This window comes from Mya arenaria, chromosome 3 (assembly GCF_026914265.1).
Source record: "Mya arenaria isolate MELC-2E11 chromosome 3, ASM2691426v1".
In the NCBI taxonomy this organism is placed as follows: Eukaryota; Metazoa; Mollusca; class Bivalvia; order Myida; family Myidae; genus Mya; species Mya arenaria.
The window spans coordinates 13,728,251-13,750,577 of NC_069124.1; the positions used below are offsets into that span (position 1 = coordinate 13,728,251).

General features: G+C 35.1%; 1 protein-coding gene across 1 annotated transcript; it reads right to left on the reverse strand.

The window, feature by feature from the left end:
• Positions 1 to 5,051: 5,051 nt before the first annotated feature.
• LOC128227287 (uncharacterized) lies at positions 5,052 to 22,318 on the reverse strand. Its single transcript, XM_052937686.1, has 13 exons — positions 22,183 to 22,318; positions 17,685 to 17,840; positions 17,198 to 17,446; positions 16,043 to 16,285; positions 15,681 to 15,896; positions 15,013 to 15,207; positions 13,876 to 14,019; positions 13,174 to 13,311; positions 12,615 to 12,746; positions 12,241 to 12,375; positions 7,374 to 7,499; positions 6,519 to 6,672; positions 5,052 to 5,810 (listed from the first exon to the last, which is right to left on the reverse strand). Exons 1-13 carry the CDS (start codon positions 22,247 to 22,249, stop codon positions 5,711 to 5,713), a joined length of 2,055 nt encoding a protein of 684 aa, XP_052793646.1. The 5' UTR covers positions 22,250 to 22,318; the 3' UTR covers positions 5,052 to 5,710.
• Between the last annotated feature and the right edge of the window lie 9 nt (positions 22,319 to 22,327).

The window sequence follows — 22,327 nt, forward strand, 5'->3', positions numbered from 1 at the left end:
TATATGGCAGGATAGTTTTGCAGATATTGAAAGCCTGAATCTGCTACTTGACCGGAGACCTGCTGTCCCTGCGACGCGCGCTTCCGGTCAGTCTGGTACGTCGCTTGGGTCGTCAGAAAAGCGCTCGTGGTTCTGCTCCTTGTATCAGAAGGGTGAGTGCAAGAAATCTTCACTTCACGCAGCTCGTATTTGGTCGGATTTACGAACGGTAAAACATGTGTGTGCTATTTGCTACATGAAGGATCGTGAACTGCGGGAACACCCGGAATGTTCCAGTTCCAGTCCGCACAAGCAGGACTGACTAGATAACCGGTGTCTTACGTCTGAGTAGAAGTCTCTAGTTTGTCGCCGGACCCCGAGCAGAACTTTTTTTAACGTTCTAAGAAGTCAGCTGTAGTAAACATCATGGAAAACTCAGCAGTTGTAAACAGTGTATCCAAGACTATTGACGTCTCTGATTCCGTTGATCGTTGTCCTGAATCGGAGGCATCTGCGTTGTGTGATGTCACGTCATACACTTGTGACGCTAAGACATTAAAGATCGTGCAGATACATGACATTGTGTACAAATCAGGTGTGCCAAATTTTAAAACTTGTTGGAATATTGCTTATTTACGTGAAGTTTTATTTGAGTATGACGATTATGAAATATGTGATTTGCTGGATATACGGATTCCCTATCGGCTATTGCAAAACTGATCCACTGGTTTCTGACCCAATCAATCATAAAGGTGCTTTTCGTTTTTCTGATCACGTTGATAAACTTATTGTCACGGAAATGCAGCATGTGGCTGTATTAGGACCGTTTAAGGAGAATCCATTGTGATGTGATCTATGCTTTTCTCCCCTTAACACTGTAGAGAAAGATGAATTTTCTAGAAGAGTTATTGTAGAATTACGCTGGCCAGAATTGACATCTGTCAATAGTGGAATTTTTAAAGTCTTTTATCTCAGTGAAGAGGTTACGTTAACGTACCCGACTGTGGATTATTTCGTTAACATTGTGCTAGATTGTGGATGCGGCGCTCTTATGTTCAAGTCAGACTTATCTCGTGCATATAGGCAAATATTTGTTGAGCCTGGAGATATTCATATTCTAGCAGTACATTGGCGTGATAAGATATATATTGACTGTGCATTACCCTTTGGCTTGCGTATTGCAGCGTATATTTGCCAACATGTAACCAACATGAGACGTTACAGCATGTCACTACGGTCAACTATCTGGACGATTTCGGTGGCGCTGATACCCCTAAACGTGTCTCTCGGTCATTTGCTGTTTGGTCGGAGAAATTGGAACGCGTCGGCACCCAGGAGAACATTAAGAAGGCATGTTTCCCTTTATCAACCATGGTATTTCGTGGAATTTTGCTGAATTCTGAGCTCATGGAGCTTCGCATCACCCAGGAAAGGAAGGATATAGGAGATCCGCAACCTACTTCCGGTTTGGATTCAACTGAAATACGCATCCAAGTGCCAACTATAATCATTGTTAGAGAAATTGCAATTCGTCGGTAAATGTGTTAAGCCTAGTCGTGTGTTTATTTCACACATACTTATGCTTTTACGTGTTCTCAACTTGAAAACTCATAAAGTGAGATTAAATTCGGAATTCAGAAATGATATAGTGTGGTGGTTAAATTTCATGGTAATATACAATGGTGTTTCTATGATAAAAACCGAAGATTGGTCTGATCCTGATCTCGTGTTTGCTAGTGATGCGTGTTTGTCAGGATGTGGTGCCATTCATGAGAGCGGAGAGTATTTTCATAGCATGTTCCCTGAATTCGTGTTAAAGATGTGCTCTAACAAAGCCCAGTTCTAAATTTACTGAATAGTTGTTGCTTTAAAATTGTGGTCGAGTAAATTGATAGGTAGAAAGATTTCTATCTTTTGTGATAATGAAGCAGTGTGTTGTGTGTTGAATTCTGGTAAAACCAAAGATTCAGTGTTACTTCAATGTTTGCGAGAGGTGGCTGTTCTCGCGTGTACTCGCGAGTTCGAGATTCGTGCCATCCACTTCTGCGGACAACAGACTCGCGGATCTACTAAGCCGTTGGCACATTGATGCACACTATAAGACTCAGTTTCTTAAAGAAACTTCCACATTGAATACAAAGGAGATTTACATAGATGAATCATTGTTCATGTTTGAGAATAGATGGTGATACGTGTATTGCATCTTTAGACATTATTCACTTGTACAGGTGTTTGAGGCAACTGTTGATTTTAGTTTGTTTACACTATCAGTATTGCTTATTTCTATTTGAAATATTGTATTTGTCAAATATAGCTACATTCCATTTGATAGACTTAATTCAGTTCTCGTTTCTAGTTTTATGCATTTAGTTATTTAATTTAATTTGTTTTGTTTTTTGTTCCGTGTGAATCCCAAAACGTTTCTTTAATAGTATTTTTGTTTTGTTTTTCATTATCAGATGTTGCTGACGAAGATACAAGTGGCCTTGATTGTCTCCGTCGTCAGTTAAATGTTACTCAGAAATCAGCTTTTGCTATTGGAACTAACAAAAATCTTAAGAAACAAATTCGTTCCTTTTTATTGTTTTGTGAATATTATGACCAGAAAGACTGTCATGTATCTGTAGAAACATTGTGTTTGTACGCTCAATTTTGAAGTAGAAGTATGAAGTCTGTACAATCTATTAAGAATTATATCAATGGTGTACGTTTATGTCACATTTTCAGGGGATTTGTATTTCCCGGCATTTCTAATATTTCTTTATAGATGACTTTTAGAGGTCTAGCTAAGCTTTTGTTTCATTCTCCGCATCAGGCACCTCCGATTACGCCTGTTATATTGCTGAAAATCAGAGATGTTATTGATATAGAAATTCCTTTTTAAGCCACAGTTTGGTGTGTTCATTTATTTGCTTTTTATATTATGTGTAGAAAATCGAGTATTGTGCCCCCTACGAAATTGTCTTTTTATTGCACTAAATATTTATGTCGCAATGATGTGACATTGTCCGATTTTGGTATTTTTGTTAACCTTAAATACGCTAAGACAAATCAATTTGGAGACTAGAATGTTGTTTTACCGATGTAAAGGAATGACAAATCTCCGCTATGTCCAGTTGCCGCATATAGTAATATGTGTAATCTAAGTCCAGAAAACTCATTAGATCCTCTGTTTTGTGTCGAAGAGTCTCATTCTTTAGTTCCGCTTGACGCAAGTAAGCTAGACAGAACTTTTAAACGCATCATGAAACTTACTTCTGTATGTGGATCCTCTGAGTATACTTTACATTCTTTTAAAAGAGGAGGTGCTTCTTTTTACTTTAAGTGTGGAGTTTTTGGTGAACTTGTTCAATTATTTGGCAACTGGAAGTCGGATTGCTATTTACGTTATTTACGTTTTTCTGACGAATCTTTGATATAGGTCGCTAGACATGTAGCTTTGTCAATTTAATTTTTGGCCGAGTTTTTGTTTTGGGTGATTTGGCCGCTATTGTTCTGTATCATATGTGTGAAATAATTATGCAGCTTTTTTTCGGCCAAAATAAAATATGTTTTCATATTATGTGTTTTAAATTTTCCGACATAATTTTCTTTTTATCGTCGCATTGCAGTTCGCCGCCCAAATAAAATTAGCGAATTCAAGCCTTTCGTATGAAAAATACATAAATCAGCTGTTATCAAGTAGAAATCTAAGTTTTCTGATAATGCATATTCATATACGGATATACTCTGAGTGTCTATGCCATGTACAGCCACTATACATATTTAAGACTTATTATTTCAATATTTTGTTTCTGAAATTGTTTGCCATACAAAGACAACTCAGGACAGATACGAGGTTATCGTTTTTATAGAACATAATGGTGTAACCAAACGTAACACAATTTTATGAAAACTACTGAAACAAGTCCAGTAGTTGAAAAAATAAATATAAACCCCGTTAAATGGCACAGGGCCAAGGCCAGAAACAAAGAACACCCACAAAACATCCACAAACCAGAAACTCGTAGCCTTGCCGTAAAGCAAATGTGGCTAAGGTATTACTTTCACCTGGGTCTGCGCACCGTCTCGAACGGCAACGTTCAACCGAGTTATGTTGTCATGTGGATTGGAGGCAAAGATGTAGACATCGTTGAGGAGAGGAAATATTTTTGAAGACTTTGACCTGATTTCATTGTTGTCAATTTATATACCACAGCTCATGCCACGGCGGTGTACAAGATACATACCTCCTGCTGTCTACCAAAGCCTTGTTACAATTTTCAACCACAGGATGAAGCTATTCTGTGTTAATTACAGAAACATTTATTTTTGGAAGTTGCGATATTTCTCGACGCCGCGACAGAATTCATTGAAGGGTGGGTTACACTTTAACGATCAGGGCATGCAGCGTTTGTACCACAATCTGCGCAGGCCTTTATTAATTGCGCCGATTGAGTTTGTAACGTTGATACTTGTTGTGTATCTGATTTTCAGCGCTGACTAGATGCTATGCTACAAGTGGATTTTAATATGTGCGCTAGTGCTAATGTTCTGTTTAATTCTTCTAACCGCATACTGTTTTAATGATATATCTTTACACATGCGTTATTATATCATAATAAGATCAAATCTTGAATTATTATCTTATATGTAAAGCAAGTTATAATGTCTTAGATGATAATATTTAACCATAGATTTATTTTTTTTCCATGTTTTATTATACTGCATCAGCCTGATAGGGGTATGCATTATTTACTTGTCGTTAACCTCCCTGTCTTAGCATTGTGTTTTTCATTACTTTTTTATCCCTCTGAAACAGGGGCGTATCATATTTCGAGACGCTTGATTGTTTGGCTTTGGATACTTTCCGATAGCGGGAGAGATAGGTCCCATTTGATCGAGATCCCAGAAAGCTTGCATTAATAGTCAATTAGCGCGTGTCAAACAATTTCCTTTCCTAGTTTTATGGATAGGATACACAGATTTGTTTAATTTTTATTTTAAATTGTCTTTCAATTGTCACTTTGAAAATGCATCTTGTTATCTAATTCCATACTTTATAAGCAAAGTAACTTATATTGACTAAAAAATATTTTGTTATATTTATTCACATTTCTAAATCTGACATTATTATATTTGTTTACTAAGTATACTGCTCACCAATTGTATCACCTTAAGGAACAACTAAAATAACAGGTTGAAAAACATAAGTAGATCGTGCTGTTCTTAACAAATTCAAATCAACAAACTGCACTTGTTGAAGAAACAATTTACACTATTCCGTGTTTACATTGTTGCAATTTTTAACTTATTATTAGGTGAACTTGAAACCGCTTTGTGAATAATGACCTGGGCTTCCAGTAACCAAAATATATTCAAGTCAATATCGGTTTATTGTCGGTTGTTATACATACAACAATAAGATAAACATAACCTATGTATAGATTTTTCCGACACATATTTAAGAAATAACAACAAGTAAACAAAACTGCGACATTGAATTAAAAGTAGCTATCAAGTATAGGAGAACTAATTTAATTAATATATTTATAGTTTTTGGTAACATATGCAATACACAAGACGACTGATAGCATAACGATGTCCGTACATATATATATATTGAACACTGCAATAAATCAAATTGACATAATGAGTATGAGAATAAGATGGTACATGTACCTAAGAACATTAACATTCATAACCATAAGTGGCCCTTGTATGTCGATTGCTTCTCCGTTTTAGACATGTGTCAGTTCTGAAGAGCCTGATACATATGTGCATCGCTGTTTTTATCAGTCATTTCGTACGGGACTTCGGATGCTCTCCCAGCATTAGCATATTCTATGTCTCTGGAAAGGATGATATTGTGCAATCCAATGTTAACATAATGGTTGATTTAAGTTTAATAGCTATCAAAAAAATGCTTTTTATATAGGGTCTTTATTAAATTAAATGTACATAGAAAGGCACCCCTGATTTGACATCGAACATGTGACCACCTCATGCTTATGAGGAGAATAAAAGGTATCGCATATGTGTTAGACTCAGGTTGATGGCCAGCAATATAAACGTATCCAAGTCGTGGCCATTCCCCGATACGGAAAGGCTTTATGACATGAACGATGTTTTCCAATGCACAGTGAAATTTTATACTTATTTCGGGTTTTCTATTAGGTGACCTGGATGTAGTCAAATATTATAACGGTTGTGGGCAGGTTTGGTAAATGCAGTTTGATTTAAACAGATGTAAGTTGTATTTCTAAAAACACCATTCTTTCCTCATGACAATAAGATTGTTTTAAAGAAATTTATTTCGCTTGCATAATACAAAAACTATATCATACATGTATTGCATGTATTGAGAGCGTCTGTTGCGAAGTTTAGCACGTTATCGTTTCTAGTTGTATATACATGTTCGTACATCTTTCATTTCTCGCAAATTTTGGAAATCTATCACAAACTTTTCAACACTACGACATTAATGAATTGTCTCCTTCACTATTATCGTTGTCAACTACATGAATCAGCAAGCGATGAAACATTTATATCATACTTACTGAACAACATTAGTTGTGTCTCTTTTTTTCGATGCCGACTTGTATCTTCGATATACAAGAACACTAGCAAATATCAGTCCAAGAAGAAATAGACAAACTCCTACTGACCCTCCAGCCACCCCCGTAATCTCAGAAGCGGTAAAATTCTTCTCATCTGCAAAGTTGTAAGCTTAAAGGTGATTTACTGCTCTATTTATGTTTTCATTGCTATGGCAAAGAACAACTGATATTCATTATTCCTTTAATCGCAAGTCATTTTTTCGCTGATAGTCAACTTATTTGAGTTTTTGTCTTTAAATTAAAATAAATGCAAACGTCGAAAAACAATTTGGGCATTTAAATGATGCGCATGTGAGTTTGGTATGTGGTCACCAAACGGGACAAGTGGGTTTTCTCCGGGTTCTCATGTTTCCCCCTCAGCACAAGACCACACTCTCGCGTAGAATCTTGCCAACGAGATTGATTAATATAATGTTGTAATAACTTGTTTCACAATTGATGTAAAATAAATATGTTTAAACTAAACCAAATTAAACTAAATGAGACATTCATCGGCAATTTTAATGCTTAGTTTACGATGATAGTTTATGGACAGTATCTGGTACGGATAAACAAACGTAGAATATGAAATAGGGTACGACAGCAATATGTTTGTGTTTAAGTTATATGAAGGTTAACGACCTTAAAAGAGTTCCAATTCATGAATTTAACTCTAGCATTTGATTTGAATATCAAAAACACATGGGACGTCATTTTGGTAGGTTGAAAATCCAATTGTGACGGCTTTACTTTTGTTTGAAATGTTACGGTTATGACTTACCCATGTTTTATTCTCATATTATTTTCTTTACTCACCGCACAAATGTCCCTTCCAGCCGTCCGCACAGCCATTGCATGCACCATCAACTTTGTTACATCCTCGTTTACATTTGTGACTGCAGCTGTTGTAGCACATGCGTCCATACGTGCCACCTGGACATTCTGAATTAAACAAAAACTGCTCTAATAAAAAGTGCCCACCTCTGTATCAACAAACAACAGAGACAACCCCAAAAGCATCAGCATGTTATCCTGAAGCTTTATGGAACAGCCATGTGGCCAGAAACTTCAGCGATCAGCCTAGTATCCTGCAACTTCATAGACAAACGAAGTTTCCAGAAACTACAATGCCAATACAAGTATCTAGCAAACAAAATAAGGATCAAAGAAACACAAAGGCTAGCTAGGAAGCAACTTCAGAGACCACGCAACAGGAACACAATATAGGGACCAACATAGAAGCGATATTATTCAGGGACTTTCCCAGTGGAAACAACCATTATTATAACATGAAGTGGCATAAAATGGCAAATACCTAAGCGGAATGACGAACATAATAACACACAAGAAACACGCAACGGAAAACACATTATACATAACCACAAAAAATATATTATTTACGTTTCTAAAGAGATGTGCTTGTTGGGTGCTTGAAATATTTGTTTCAATTAGTATACATGCTTAGCTACCTCACTCATTATTTGGTTTCTACTTAGATGTTTATTATCATTTGCTATATATAAAAATAGACCTAGGCTAAGTATACGTATACTTAACGTTCGCTGCACGTGTGCTGTATTGCATTGTTCTGAAGTTACGTTTAAGCTGATGGAATAACTGCATTGGCGTTCGACAGGAATGTGCCCATATATAAATGACCATGATGGTAAAGAACTTGTCAAAGAGCACGCACATACACTTCGGGGAAAGTACAAACATACCAATGGGATGTATCAGTGCCAAGAGGCCAACATTTAACAATAATATATTTTATAATATAGACATTATACATGGGTCAATTACACATACATGTATGCGTGTTTTCATGGGTACCTGAAATATATATTAGCATTTGTAAAAATATATCATCATACACTACGGGGAAAGTACAAACATACCAATAGGATGTCTCAGTGCTAAGAGGCCAACATGTAACCATAATATATATAATAATGTAGACAGTATACATTGAACTTAAAGAGTTATGACCTGGGTCTTACATATACATGTTTGTGTGTTGTTATGGACACCTGAAATATAAATTAGTATTTGTAAAAATATATCATGTAGATTTGAATGAGATGTATTTGTACCATTTTACAAACATTTTCAACAGGTTTTAATTCGTTTATATACATTTGACATTGGGGTTTTATCCAACAAAACTGAGATTGTTTTATACGCCTTTTTTTAAAACCCTAAAACATTCAGGGCCATTAAAGTATGAACCTGATTTCCTATCAAATAAGAACCCAGTCAAATATCACAACTGGTAGCTGAGATTACTAATCACTATTTTATATTTGTTGAGTGTACTAGCAAATAGAGCAAGCGTCAATTACTTATGAAAAACATTCATATATGAAAACAATTAAAACGATTAAAATGATTAAATTATATTATTTACACAACATGCTTTAATGAGGCCAAATATGCACATACTATGATGGATAGCACAAATTTAACCCACATGTATCTTTAATATTCCTTTATACAGATTAATCTGGATAAATATTCGCATTACAGTGTCAAATTAGGTTAATAATATTCAGTGTTTTCATCATTTTTGACAAAGCAGAATTTAAAACAAATTTCACTCCGTGTTCCAAATGCAACACACTTTAAAGTTTGACAAGTATATTCAATACTTAAAGATTGAGACAGAATAAGAACATGTAGTATTTTCATAGAAAGCAGTAATAATCCATTCGGCCAAGTAAAAAGCCGCAAACCATTTAACATACATGTAATTGTTTTCTAATGCATTGAATCTTAGCTTACTGAAATGAGTTTGTCAAATGTGTGCTTTTCCAGTCGAGTCGTGTATATATGTATTTAACAGAACAAATCAATGCAACAATATACAAATAGTGATCTTGGATTAAACACCATTATTACTATATGCCGAACTGATTGCTTCTGGAACAAATGGTGCAACAAAAAAAATGGAACGAAATCACCGAAAGCTGATACATTCTGAAGGTATCTGGTTTAAAATGCTAAATTTGGCACAAATTTGAAACAACGGCATTTTGCCATTGTATTTATTTGCTCAATCTTAACACATTTGCCGTCAATTTCACACGTTTGAATAATTTACACAAACAAGTTTGACAGGCGTGACTAACATCTTCATTCTCTTGAAATAAGGGATTTAGCGCTTCATCGACTCCCAGTTTCAGATTGTTTGACTACTTCAGGCTGCTGGCACATCGGAATGTGCAAATAAAATAAAAGAAATGTTTTAACAGAATACAACTACTTTCTACTACTGTGAAGGTATTCAAAATGCCAGAACATCTGACTTTTTACACAATTGTGAACCATGACACTTTGTCATGCGTTTGATCAACACAATGTAGCGTAAATTTATATGATATTTATTATTGGTGGTATTAAATAGCTTGTGACGTTTTGGGGAATTTTCCACAAAAATATCAACCATGTGCTGTGAATTCTGATCGCATGTTTGACCCCAGCCACTTTCAATTGAGATTTTGCGAGAATCTTGAAAAAGAGACATAACTGGTTTTGGGTGTAATGTATTTATCAAAGAGTTATACTATATCAAAATAAAATGCCATTATTCAGTCACGATATAATCAAACATTGTCAACACGAGCAAGTCTGATATGCATTGGGCAATAAGACTACATTTATTGTTGTAAGTTAACTACATGTACATGCAGACGTAATGTTTTAAAGATCGGAAGTGGGTATGAAAACTAATTACAGCTATTAAGTGCAGCTATTAAAATCAATCGATTTTGTATTCAAACAATTATCAATTTAAATAGATAATCTTATGTTCCTGCAGAGAAAACCCCATCCAAGGAACGCGCCTTTGCATTTCTACAGTCGATCACTTTCTGAGGGCCTAAAATAAAAACTATAAAATAAAAAATAAAAATTGCAGACACTTTAAAGTCATTGTGTTGGCAGCAATAGCGAAATGTTGATGGGAATGTAAAGTGAGTCTTACTCATTGAATGAACTGATTATTGCGTGCAAGGGAGGATGGGGCAGGGGCGGGAGAGTTCTTTTGGTAATTTCACAACCACAAAATACTTACCACAAACACAATAATTCAAGCCTTTATATACAATACAAAAGTCAATACGCCGTTTAGATAAGATCCGTAAGACACATGAATATACACCAAATAAGACATTTATGTATTTAAGTTACCTCAGTCTATGTTATTGAAGTGGCAACTAGCCCAATTATTGTCCATTTATTTAATTTTTATTCACTAATTCATTCAACTTTAAATAAGTACAACATTTGACTCACATATTTAGAAAGTACAGCCTAAGTACTGTTTGTTTTTTTGTGTTATGGGTCATAGTGCAGATCGTCCACAATATTCAAAATGTCCGCGGCCGTCGGCATCACATCAGCAATCATTTCAACTACTTGATGATCATGTATAACATTTTCAGCTGCTGATTATCCCAAACGAACGTATTAAAACCAATACTAAACGTTTTAACTAATGATATCAAACATCAAATGAGAAAAGGCTGTGAATTAAAAGTTGAAATTCCAATATTTACATTGCGTCAGAAGCGTGTTGGAAAACAGATGTTTCTCGACTCTCAAGACTTAGTACCAATTCAATATCGTACTACTGACATATATTACCATTATTGGTATTTTTTCCCGACGAATATGCGGCGAATGTTACGAATGCACCTGAAAGGATATTGTAGTGGTTACTGGTACGAAGTCTCCGTAAATCCGGGAAAACGCGTACCTCGGTTTAAAGATGGATAAAACATGAAGTTTCTAGTGAAAAGTTTTCAAATTATGTAATTCAATAAAATAAAATCATGCATCTTAGTTAAACCCACCTTTACAGAAATTAATCAGACTTATTTGCTCTACCTCGGAACTGGGAGTAGGATTTGTTATTGAACGCAGTTCCATATAAACAAAATGGCGTCCAAAAATCACTTGAAATCTTCATCAAGTTCATTGTAGCGTGAAATGCGGATTAACATGTACAAATTTCATTCCATAGACATTTAGTCTCAGCCATACTTAGTGAAATTGTCGAGTGTAATAACTCCTTTAATGACAAAAAGCACTTTGCTCCATGCTGTATTGCACAGTAATGAAACATACTTTCCTATCAAATGCAGTACTAAAACGTACATGTACCACGGGTGTTTCCGTTTTGATTTCCATTGTTAATCGGAGGCCAAACCCCGCCGAAAACATGTACAATTTGTTCACCGGCCTGCATGTGCTTCAAATGAACAATGATTGACAAGCTTTACTGGTTCCCATTTTTTCGGTTCAGTGGTGCCCCCAAAAATGATTGCTATCAATCAGGTAAAGAAAGCAAGTAGTCTCTAGCACGTGATTGCTTGGGACATTCGTCCAGCTACATTTGAATTCAATACTTATGTGAAAAATTACAGAAACAAGCTCAGTAGCCAAGCCCATATTAGCATTTGTAAAAAAAAATATCATGTAAATGTGAATGAGCTTTAATTTTACCGTTTTACAAACATTTTCAGCAGGTTTTGTTTCGTTTATGCGAAAATTGCTCGAACTTCCCACGTACAATGGAAATTGTATTGACAATCCTGTATATTTTTAAAACATTTCATGTTGCAAAATCGAAATATGATTCGTAACGCAATGTTTAATGAATAAACAGCACACTACACCTTACCTCGGTCACAACTTTTTCCAAACCATCCCGGGTCACATCCGTAATCACACAAGCCTGACTGCTTGTCACATGGCTCCCCAGCAAAGCAATGACACTTCCATCTACATCCAGGCCCAAATGTCCCATTGACACATTCTAATAATAAATTTTGTATATTGAATGGTACGAAATAATGAATAGTGAACTGCTTTTAAAATAGGTTTGATTTAATTCATCACAGTAATACATAAAGATTTTTAAAAATATGTTTTTTATGATTTTCTTAAGAAAAAAGGACGTCCATAATATATTAGAAAAGTCTTTTTTAAAACTACCGTGAAACAACTTTTCGTTTACTTACTATTTTATTTACATCATACATATATGACATGTACCTTTGTCGCAATAATCGCCAGTAAACCCTGCGAAACAATCTGGACAGACACCAAGTGATTTTCCACAAGTTCCTTTACATTTTGAACTACACGTCTTGTTGCAGTATAATCCATAAATTCCATCAACACATTCTGGAATGGACAATACTTGTTTAGTGCATTACGTGCATGCTGTGCATTCTTTTAAAATTTATTTTGTCAACTTTTGAAATGTATTATATATTGAACCACCTTTTACGAACAAAATAGCCCTTCCTATTTCAAACTGATATTCGAGGGCTAAACTGAGACAATGTTGGGGGACAACTCATTTATCCTAAAACTTTGTCACAACCATTTGCTTGTCCACAGTGACCACACTGTCGAGAACAGTTGAAATCATACGTTCCAGGTTCACATTCTGTGAGAAGGTATCGGCGTTAAGTTTAAAGTACCTTAATTGATGATGTGTGAACATATTTACCATTGAAATAGTGTAACTAGTGAAATATGTGCAACATTTGTGTTACATTGTTTAACACACAAAACTCTTATGATTATGACGCATTATCCTATTCACCATCATCACACTTTGGAGTCGGCTTATAGCCCGCTGCACATGCCTTGCAGTGCCCATTGCTAACGTTGCACGAATCTCCATTGTTGCAGTGGCCACATTGATATTTACATTCCTCTCCCCACGTGGTTTTGCTACAATCTGTTTAATTAAAGTACAAATAAATAGCATAATACAAACTACAAAAAGAAGTCAATTAGCCTGACCTACACTAAACGACAAACATATAACGCCACAAGACAACAAAGACGGACTAAAAATGACCTAATCATATTTGCATCAACATATATTTTTTTAATAAATGTTTGTTTATGGCAATGGGGTCAGCGAAACAAGGGAGCTCGTCTTTAATTCGCATTTGATTGAATGACATCGAATGCCTATACTGGGCTATAGTACGTTTCATTGTTATTATTATGTTATTGAAACTACAAGGACAGAATGAGCAGCTTAACAATAGTTTGATGATCTTGTTAAAAAATCCAGACAAAGATCACAGAATAAACAAGACAACACAAACTTCGTGAATGGCAATGAGCCATTTATCAACAATAAAACAAAGCCCCATCCAAGACAGTATTCATTCACAGCCTAGTGACACTAAAACAACTCCCTGTTTAGCAGTTAACTAGAGTGTGGGTTGAGATTAATTATAAATCGGCGAACGTCTTGGGTTCAATAAAATTGGTTTATCGAGAGGCTTACCATGGTTGCACAATCCATTCCTTCCTGTCCACCTGCCAGCACAACCGGAAGTACAAACTCCGGTTAGTCTGTCCTTCATAGATCCTGGGATTCGACAGTGACAGGGAACAGAACAGTTGTATCCACAATAGTTCTCCGGACAAACTGAAAAATACAATGGAAACTATAGGGAAAGGTCCGGTAGTCGTGTGTAGAGATCCACGGATCAATGCGAAACCAACACTTCAAAAGAAACACACAATAACACAAGACAACAAACACTAATCACATACATATTCAAATAGTGTTATCAATAATCAAACATTTACACTGTATACTAAATTGTTAAAACAGTATGTAGCTTGGTTGTATTTGGATAATCAATTGCATGCTGGTGGAGAAAACAACACCGATATGATTGAATATATAACAAATAGACCGTTATTCAATACACATCATAACATATCACCACTGTTTGTAGAATTTCACACATGATATTAAATATGATGCACAAACATTTGGAGTAAAGGGGTATTTTTTTCTGCTTTCGATTGCCATATTTGAACTTTCTATATATTTTCATAAATAATTTTGAAGTCATTTAATGTTTTTATAGGACCGTTTCCAAGCAAAACAAACGTTACTCAAAATTAAGAAATGGAACAAGAAATAGTTTGCAGTAATACACTTGGTTCATGTTTTATCTTAGATATCATGTAAGCGTCTGTTCATTTGGGGCATTTTCCTATAGATGGATAACCTTGATATGCTAAAAATAACGAGTTATATTTACTGAAAACAATATTAAAAGTAAAACTACAAGGTACAAGCCCAATTGTCGAACATTAAAAAATTAACTCTGTTTACAGGCACAAGGTAAGGGCCCACACGACATTGAACTAGATATACAAATGCATAACACCACATACACAAATACAAAAAACCCAGACCACACACGCATCAAAATACCTTTATCATAAATGATTGTTTCTTGTTTCTATATAATACGAAACCCATAATATTAAATTGGATTCCTTATTGAAAGAATGATCGTTTAAATGTCAGTCCACACAAATATACAGAAGTAATTATTTTATGTGAACATATTTATGTCGACGCAGTTACCTTCAATGATATGTCTTAAAACAATTAACTTACATCCAAAGATTTGTATTTCACACACAGCAAAGTGTCGTTTTGCAGCCATTTGCCGTATTTTGAAATATTGCCCTTGTGACGTCAAGAAAATGCCAGCCATTGGTCGAAAGTCGGTTGAATTATCAAAAACCTCTTCGAAAAGACTTGTTGAATTGTTCGATACTTCAATTTTAAATCCAGAATCTAGGAAACCATCTGAGATTGAAGGTGTAGGAAGTGTAACATATTAGTTAATCCATCGCATAATTTTGAAACAAACTGTTTCCAAAGGTAACATTAAAATTATTAAAACTTTTTTTTCATACGATTAATATTAATCTTACCCCAAATTAACACAATCACTGGTTTTACCTTATCACCGCTACTCGGGAAAACTGTTTCAAATTAAGAGCGATTATCCGCAGTGTTGTCATACAATAGTTCTGATAGAAATGCGCACATATTTCGGTTTACAATAAATTGTTAATGTCAGTAATTTCCTGCAAGTTTTAAGCTTTGGGCATCTTAGTTTTACTACTACTAATGATTTGTAAAACTTGCATTAAAGTTACGAAAACATTTTGTCCAAAAGTTGTTTTTCGGCAATTTGAAGGAGTGCCTTTAAGTCATAATGCTTTTAAAGGAAACACACCAATATTCTCCTTATTCAGACATGCACTAACATATACCTGTTTGATATCCAGTGATCACAATCAAGTTCAAGTCAACATGTTGCATCAGATCTACTTGTATCCATTTTGGTGTGATATCATTGCCGTGCATTCCAGAACAGTTGTGTATATGCGTATTGTCTGTGTTTCCATCAACTGCTCCTGTTGATGAAAACGTACTCCGTATGCTGTTCGGGCTTAGAGTTAACCTTTTCCCAAACGCTATGTTCCTTCCTAATATACAAATATACATTTACAAACAATAGCAAACAACATACGTTCACATATGTAAAATTGTCAATCGACTTATAAGTTGGATTCATATATACATTTAGCTAACTTCGCGTATACAATATAATGCATGATATTGTGCTAACTACCTGCGCTAATTTTAATATCACAGAGAACTAGCTGTGTATATCTGTTGACCATCTCAATCCTGACTGAGTTCCCAATCAAAGTCTTGACACATTGCACAACCATGGTTCGATTCGTGATTTTGCTACCGTCGTGCTGGTAACACAGGGAACGACTAGTGTTCGGCGGTATATAGTTTCGTTCCTTATCTTCGTAACCCCATGATGTCAGGTTTTCTATGTAGATTTTATATCCGTTAAAGTCCGCTGAATAATACAAATACACTTTATCCGTAAAACAATATTATTACATACGGGACCGACCACTGTTAGATTCATTCGGAACATGTCCTAAAACAACAAGAGCTCTTCGCGGGTAATTACCCTAGTTGAACAGCGCAATTCATGGCTGGGTAAACATCGCCCGTCCTTTGCGTTCATTATCGATCTTCAATGAAAACAAATTACGCAGAAAGAGGTTCATGACCAATGATGAAAGTATGAACCAGGAGGAAGAAAATTAGTTAAAAAATGTCAGAACTCCCTGCAATGTATAGCGTGTGTGATTGAATGCATTGTTTTGAAATTGTAACAGGGTAAGACACCATTATGTCGTGTGTGTTTGGTTTTTTTAATTTCTTTCTATTTGCTTTTTCAACCCATGTAACAGTGGCTCTGATTCCTGCGTCGGAATAACAAATCCGGAGCACTCTTGCTCGGATATGTACTACGGTTGGTAGTCATGAAAAAATATGCCCGTTCTCGTTCCGGTATACGTGTTGAAAGTTTATTTTCCAACCTTTCGTTGCTTACAAGTCGTGATAAAAGATACAAACGGACTTAAGTCACTTTAATCGGCATATAATCCTGATCCAGCCCTTAAGGTTATGTGGACGAATAAAGTACTCAATCAAGATGAGAAAATGTTTGGTGGGGGGGGTATGGGTTAGATTTAGAGAGACAACATATAACTGTTTGTAGTTGTGTTTATGGTTTTTAAACAGGGCACTGTTCATTGAACCTTTTAAATGCCCCTCGTATTCAGAAATTAAAATAATTGCGTTTAAGTTAATAGAAAATCATACAGTTCTACCAATTAATAACACATTTAGGCCACTACGGTATATATATACGTAAATAACTTAATAGGCTGTGACAGTAACTAGCTTTAAAAAATACCTCTGAGAGTTTCATTGTCTGATAACAACAGTTGGAAATCATAAAATCGTGTTGTGTTGACGAAGTAAATGCTCCAGAAGGGATTAATATGTCTATGACTTCCAGCAGATGCGATGTTTGTTGAGCAACAGGTTGAATAGTCTCCATCTTGGGCAAGATCTGGATACTTGGGTGGAAAATTATTATCTAAGTGCCGTGACCCGTATGCCCTCTTATTGTCCGTGTCAAAAAAATCAAATGCAATGTCATCTGAAATGTACACATAGATATAGTAATTGATTAGTTTTAATTGTAAGTTACAGTGAAAAATACAGCTTGTTTTTTCCATTGTATAATTGTATGATTATAGTGCCAAAAGAACCCGTTAAACGTCCTTGTACATGTATATGAAAATATCCAAATAAAGTAGCAACTTCATGTACTAATGATGATGCAGAAGACGATTATTCTGCTAGCGCTGATACTGCATTTTCAGCGTATGTCTTACAGTACTGGCATGCTGGTCCAAACCAGGGTACTTCACACTCGTCACACTCCCCTGTTACGTCATCACACCTCTGGTTTCCAACGCAGTGACAAAGGTGTTCACAGTTTGGCCCGAAACGATGAAAACCATTACTGTCGACATTGCAGGCTGAACTCACTGAAAATAATACATGAACAACCTTCAAAAATCTTATAAATTAATACTGTGTATTCAACAATTACTTGATAAGTAAATATATCCGCATGACCGATTTATAAAGATAAATATGTGTACAATACTTATGTGAGAAACTACAGAAACAAACTCAGTAGCCCAAAGTTTAAACATAAACCCCGTTTAATGGCACAGGATTAAGACAAAAGACATAGAACACAAAAACAAAAAATCACAAACCAGAAACGTGGAACAAAACTTCACAAACAACTCAGTACATATATACTATATAAAGAAACCAGGGGTGTTTATCAAGGATTGTTAGGTACCGCCTTGGAACGGTCAGTAAAATGTATATGTACAAATCGAGAAACAAATACATCCCTGTCGAAGTATATTTGTTTGGTACAAGGACCTTTTGTTCATACTGGCCTTTCAGCGCGCATTAACTGCACAATGGCTTGATAACTATGGCTCGAATACGCCTTATGGTTTGGTACGATATATTTAAATACCAAAAGACACATGCGTTAAAATTCACTGCAAATCCCAGAAACATTTCAGTAATACCCTATTTTGAATCTTAACTAAGTCTCACACTGAAAGTGTGGTCCTATAATAAACCTTACATCATTAAATGCCCACAAGGAATATACATCTGTAAAAGGAATACAACCTATACGTGACATTCTTGCACATTAACATTTAGGATTGATGCAGTTATTTGCTATCATAAATACAAAGGTTGCCTGGAAATACAAGGAGTTAACACTCTGGTGTAGATATAAGATACCTTTCTGTAACCATCGACTTTGTTTAAGTTTCATGTACAAATGTTTTTAGAACAAGCTATAAATAAACATATATTTATTCAAGCAAATATGCATTCGGCATCCTCGTGGCCTCGGTTTACAGATTATAAATAACAATATTACTTGTGAAAAGGCATCACAAAATAGAAATAGTCAATTACTATGGCGAGTAGAATTGTTTTGAAATGACATCACCAAAATGACTTCACAATGCTTTTCACACGAAATCCCAACCAACGTGGTTATAATTGATAATTGTCTCGTGATCACCAAAAGTTATATTTTCTCGTGCGCCGCCACACGGGAAAGTATTGCTTCTGAGATCACTCGGTGAAATACATCTCTTACACCGAAATTGAACAACTTTGTCCATCAATTATGGTAGCGTGAATCCAGCAGTAGACATCCTGGCAGCGTGTAAATGGCAGCGTGGCACTCTGGCAGCGTAAAGTTAATAGCCTGGCAGTGTGAAGTTGGCAGCATGGCTGTCTGGCAGCGTGAAGTTAGCAGTCCGAAAGCGTGATGATAGCAACCTGGCAGCGTGAAGTTAGCAGCCTGGCAGCGTGAAGTAAGCAGCCTGGCAGCGTTAATATATCAGCCTAGCAACCTAGCGTGAAGTTAGCAGCTTGAGAGCCTGGCAAAGTGAATTATTCAAATCGTAAGCCTTTAAACGAAACGGATGCATATAGAACAGACAACTAATCAGTTTATATTTATACTTTATCAAACATTTGCTAAACATATATTTTGACACAACATTTAAGTCTTTAAAGCATCGATTAGCAAGGAAAATACCCGAACAACTTAGAGAAAAAAAGGCCAGCATATCGGTAAATGTTATTTTTAAAACATTTATCTTTCAATTAGTTAAAGGTATGAACACACATAAAATATATCAGTTTTTTTTATTTACTATGATCAGAAGCCAACATAACGTGGATTATCAGATATCATTCCTCTAATAAATATTTTTCACTCCATGTTCAGGTTTTTATGCTACTCTATATAAATAGTAAAAAGTTGTCTCCAAACCTATGCAGAGTACACATTTTATATATCAACTCTGTTCAAGCTACTATGATCAGCTTGATAATTTCTTCAATATGTATCATTTCCTGGATTCAAAAACAAAATTTAAAAGGAATTTACCGTCAAATAACAATTTTATTTAAATTTGAATTAACCTACCCCTATTTCAGAATTTTGGATAAAAACGACATCACCAGAGACAAGAAAAATCATTTATTTCATTTGTTTTTCAACATTTTGGTAATAATTTGGAATCAGAGTAACAAGAAATATATATGCTTTCAGAAATAATACATTATTGATAACATCACAAACAAATAGAATCATACTGTACTGAAATAGCCATATGGTATTTCAATTTTAACATAGTGTTTATTAATAATTATCTTTCATCTTTGTGGAACATTATGCCAAAAAATCAAAATGTTTTACCATCTCATTTTAAAAAAGATAGAGTTTGTAATTCCCAACCACTCATTTCAGCCGTGCCTGCAAGTTATAAAATCTTCAAAGAAGCTAATATTTATGTGTAGAAATGTATTTAAATACTTTTTAATGAAAATACAATATTAACCTCTGTAAGAAATGTTAGCTAATAAAAACAAAGAAGAAACAAAATTGTGCTTCTTGCTGGATTCAAATCACTACCTTGAAACCCTCAAAAGATTTGTAGTCCTGTGCTTAACAATATAGGCTAAAGCATTAAAATTGAAGAGTTTTAAGCGGAGGTTTTTAGGGGTGTGTTACCTTAAGTCTGTGTATTACAGCATTCGTGGTGTTTAATGACAATATGAATGTTTCACGCTGTCAGGCTGTCATTTTGTAAGGCTGCTACTTCACGCTCTCACGCTGCCAGGTTGCCAGGTTGCCAGGCTTCTCATCTCACGTTGCCTGGCTGCTAGGCTGCTAACGTCACACTGCCACGCTGTCAGGCTGCTAACATCACGTGGTCAAATTGTCTGACTGATTGACAGTTAAATTCACGCTGACAGGATACCAAGCTGTCAGGATCCTATCTTCTTGCTACCAGGTTGCCAGACTGCAAGGCTGCAAACTTTTCAGCCATTAAATATCATCTATATACTTTGTTTGTTATATGAGTATCACATTCTTGAAGAGCGATCTTAAAGAAGCACACACTGCATGTGAATCATGCAAAAATATCGCTTAAACTTAGACAAGTCATTGACTGTAAAGAGCAGCACTCGACATAATGCTAGCACGGAAATATAGAGGATATTTGTTGTTTTAGTGTACGATCGTATTTTATTTCAAGAGTGTCATAGAAAACACTTTTTTCACGAGTGGCGATGCCACGAGTGAAAATATTGTTTTTCTATGATCACGAGTATAATTGTATGTTTCTTTTATGCTTATTTCGGATGTTTATTGAAAATATAGTTTTTCTATGATCACGAGTATAATTGTATGTTTCTTTTATGCTTATTTCGGATGTTTATTTGTAATTTTTCTACTTACCTACTTTTTGGAAAGAGTGTTTTCTACGCCGCTACCCATGGGATGCCCCTCACACAAAATTATAGCTAAAGACATAGCTGTCAATTTCATATTTCCGGTTCGTGGAGAAAAGGTTCTGTGATGTAGTTTAATATTCACTCTCTTTTTAGTGCAAACATTTTATGAACTTTTATTAATGCATCTATGTTTCAAATCATAATAGTAAATCGTGCAAACAATTTTTCATTAAACAAGGTATAATTACTTGACCAAATTACTACGCCGCAATTTATTAAATGCATTTTTTATAGATCGAACGAGTAAGCAAATCATTTGAGGATAACCATTGCTTAAAACATTTTTTAGTTTTAGAGTTTGTCACAGGTAAAGAGTGAAGACCACGCTAGGTTGTTGGCAAATCTTGAGGCGTGGGAGGGGTAAAACAATCACCAGTTAATGTGCTAACGGTTATGTGAACATCGTAATTATGTTCGAGCAGTTGTGTTCGTCTGTAATATGTATGTTGTGTTTGAACGCAAATGTTCGAACATTAAGCTTCAAAACTAAACGAAACGTTTGAAAAAAGGATTACCATTTTTTCAATAAATAGTTAGTTGTTTATTTCCAAATATATATTTTAAACCTATGCTCCTTTTTGTAAAAAATAATTCATTACTTGGCAACATTTTCTGGTTCAAAAGTGACGTGTTAAGTTTTTATCAAGGGGAAGTCGCTACATCGGACTTTTAAAAATGTTCTTAAAGTTGATATTTTCACTCCTTATTTTGCAGTGAAAATATCAAATTAATATTTTCACTGATGTTTTTTCACTGATAAAACTCCATATTTCATCGAAGAGCATGAACGAAAAGCAGGTATTCTATTTCTTATAATTCAATGTTCTGTTCAATAACCCCGATTAAACAGAAAAAAACTACACTGTGGAAAAGGTTCGAAACACCTTTTATCACAGATGATTGGATTGTTTTAGGATAAACAGAATATTCTTGTTTAAAATACTGATGTATAAAATGAAGGAAACTTACTTGAAAGGTAAAATTTGTTAAAATACATAACAAAATAAATAAATCCAACATGTCGGTAATCCCACATTGTGAACGAATGTGAGAATCTGAAATAAGGAAGTTGGTAAATAAGTGCATCTTCGTCTCACGAACGTTGTTATCAAAT

Bases quoted from the DNA above. Each gene is read 5' to 3' on its own strand.
- LOC128227287 (XM_052937686.1), bottom strand. From the start codon at position 22,249: ATGTGGGATTACCGACATGTTGGATTTATTTATTTTGTTATGTATTTT. The intron at 15,208-15,680 runs GTATATGTTAGT...CTTCAATCTCAG, and splicing joins GATCACTGGATATCAAACAG to ATGGTTTCCTAGATTCTGGA. The intron at 6,673-7,373 runs GTGAGTAAAGAA...ACAACTTTGCAG, and splicing joins CTGGAAGGGACATTTGTGCG to ATGAGAAGAATTTTACCGCT.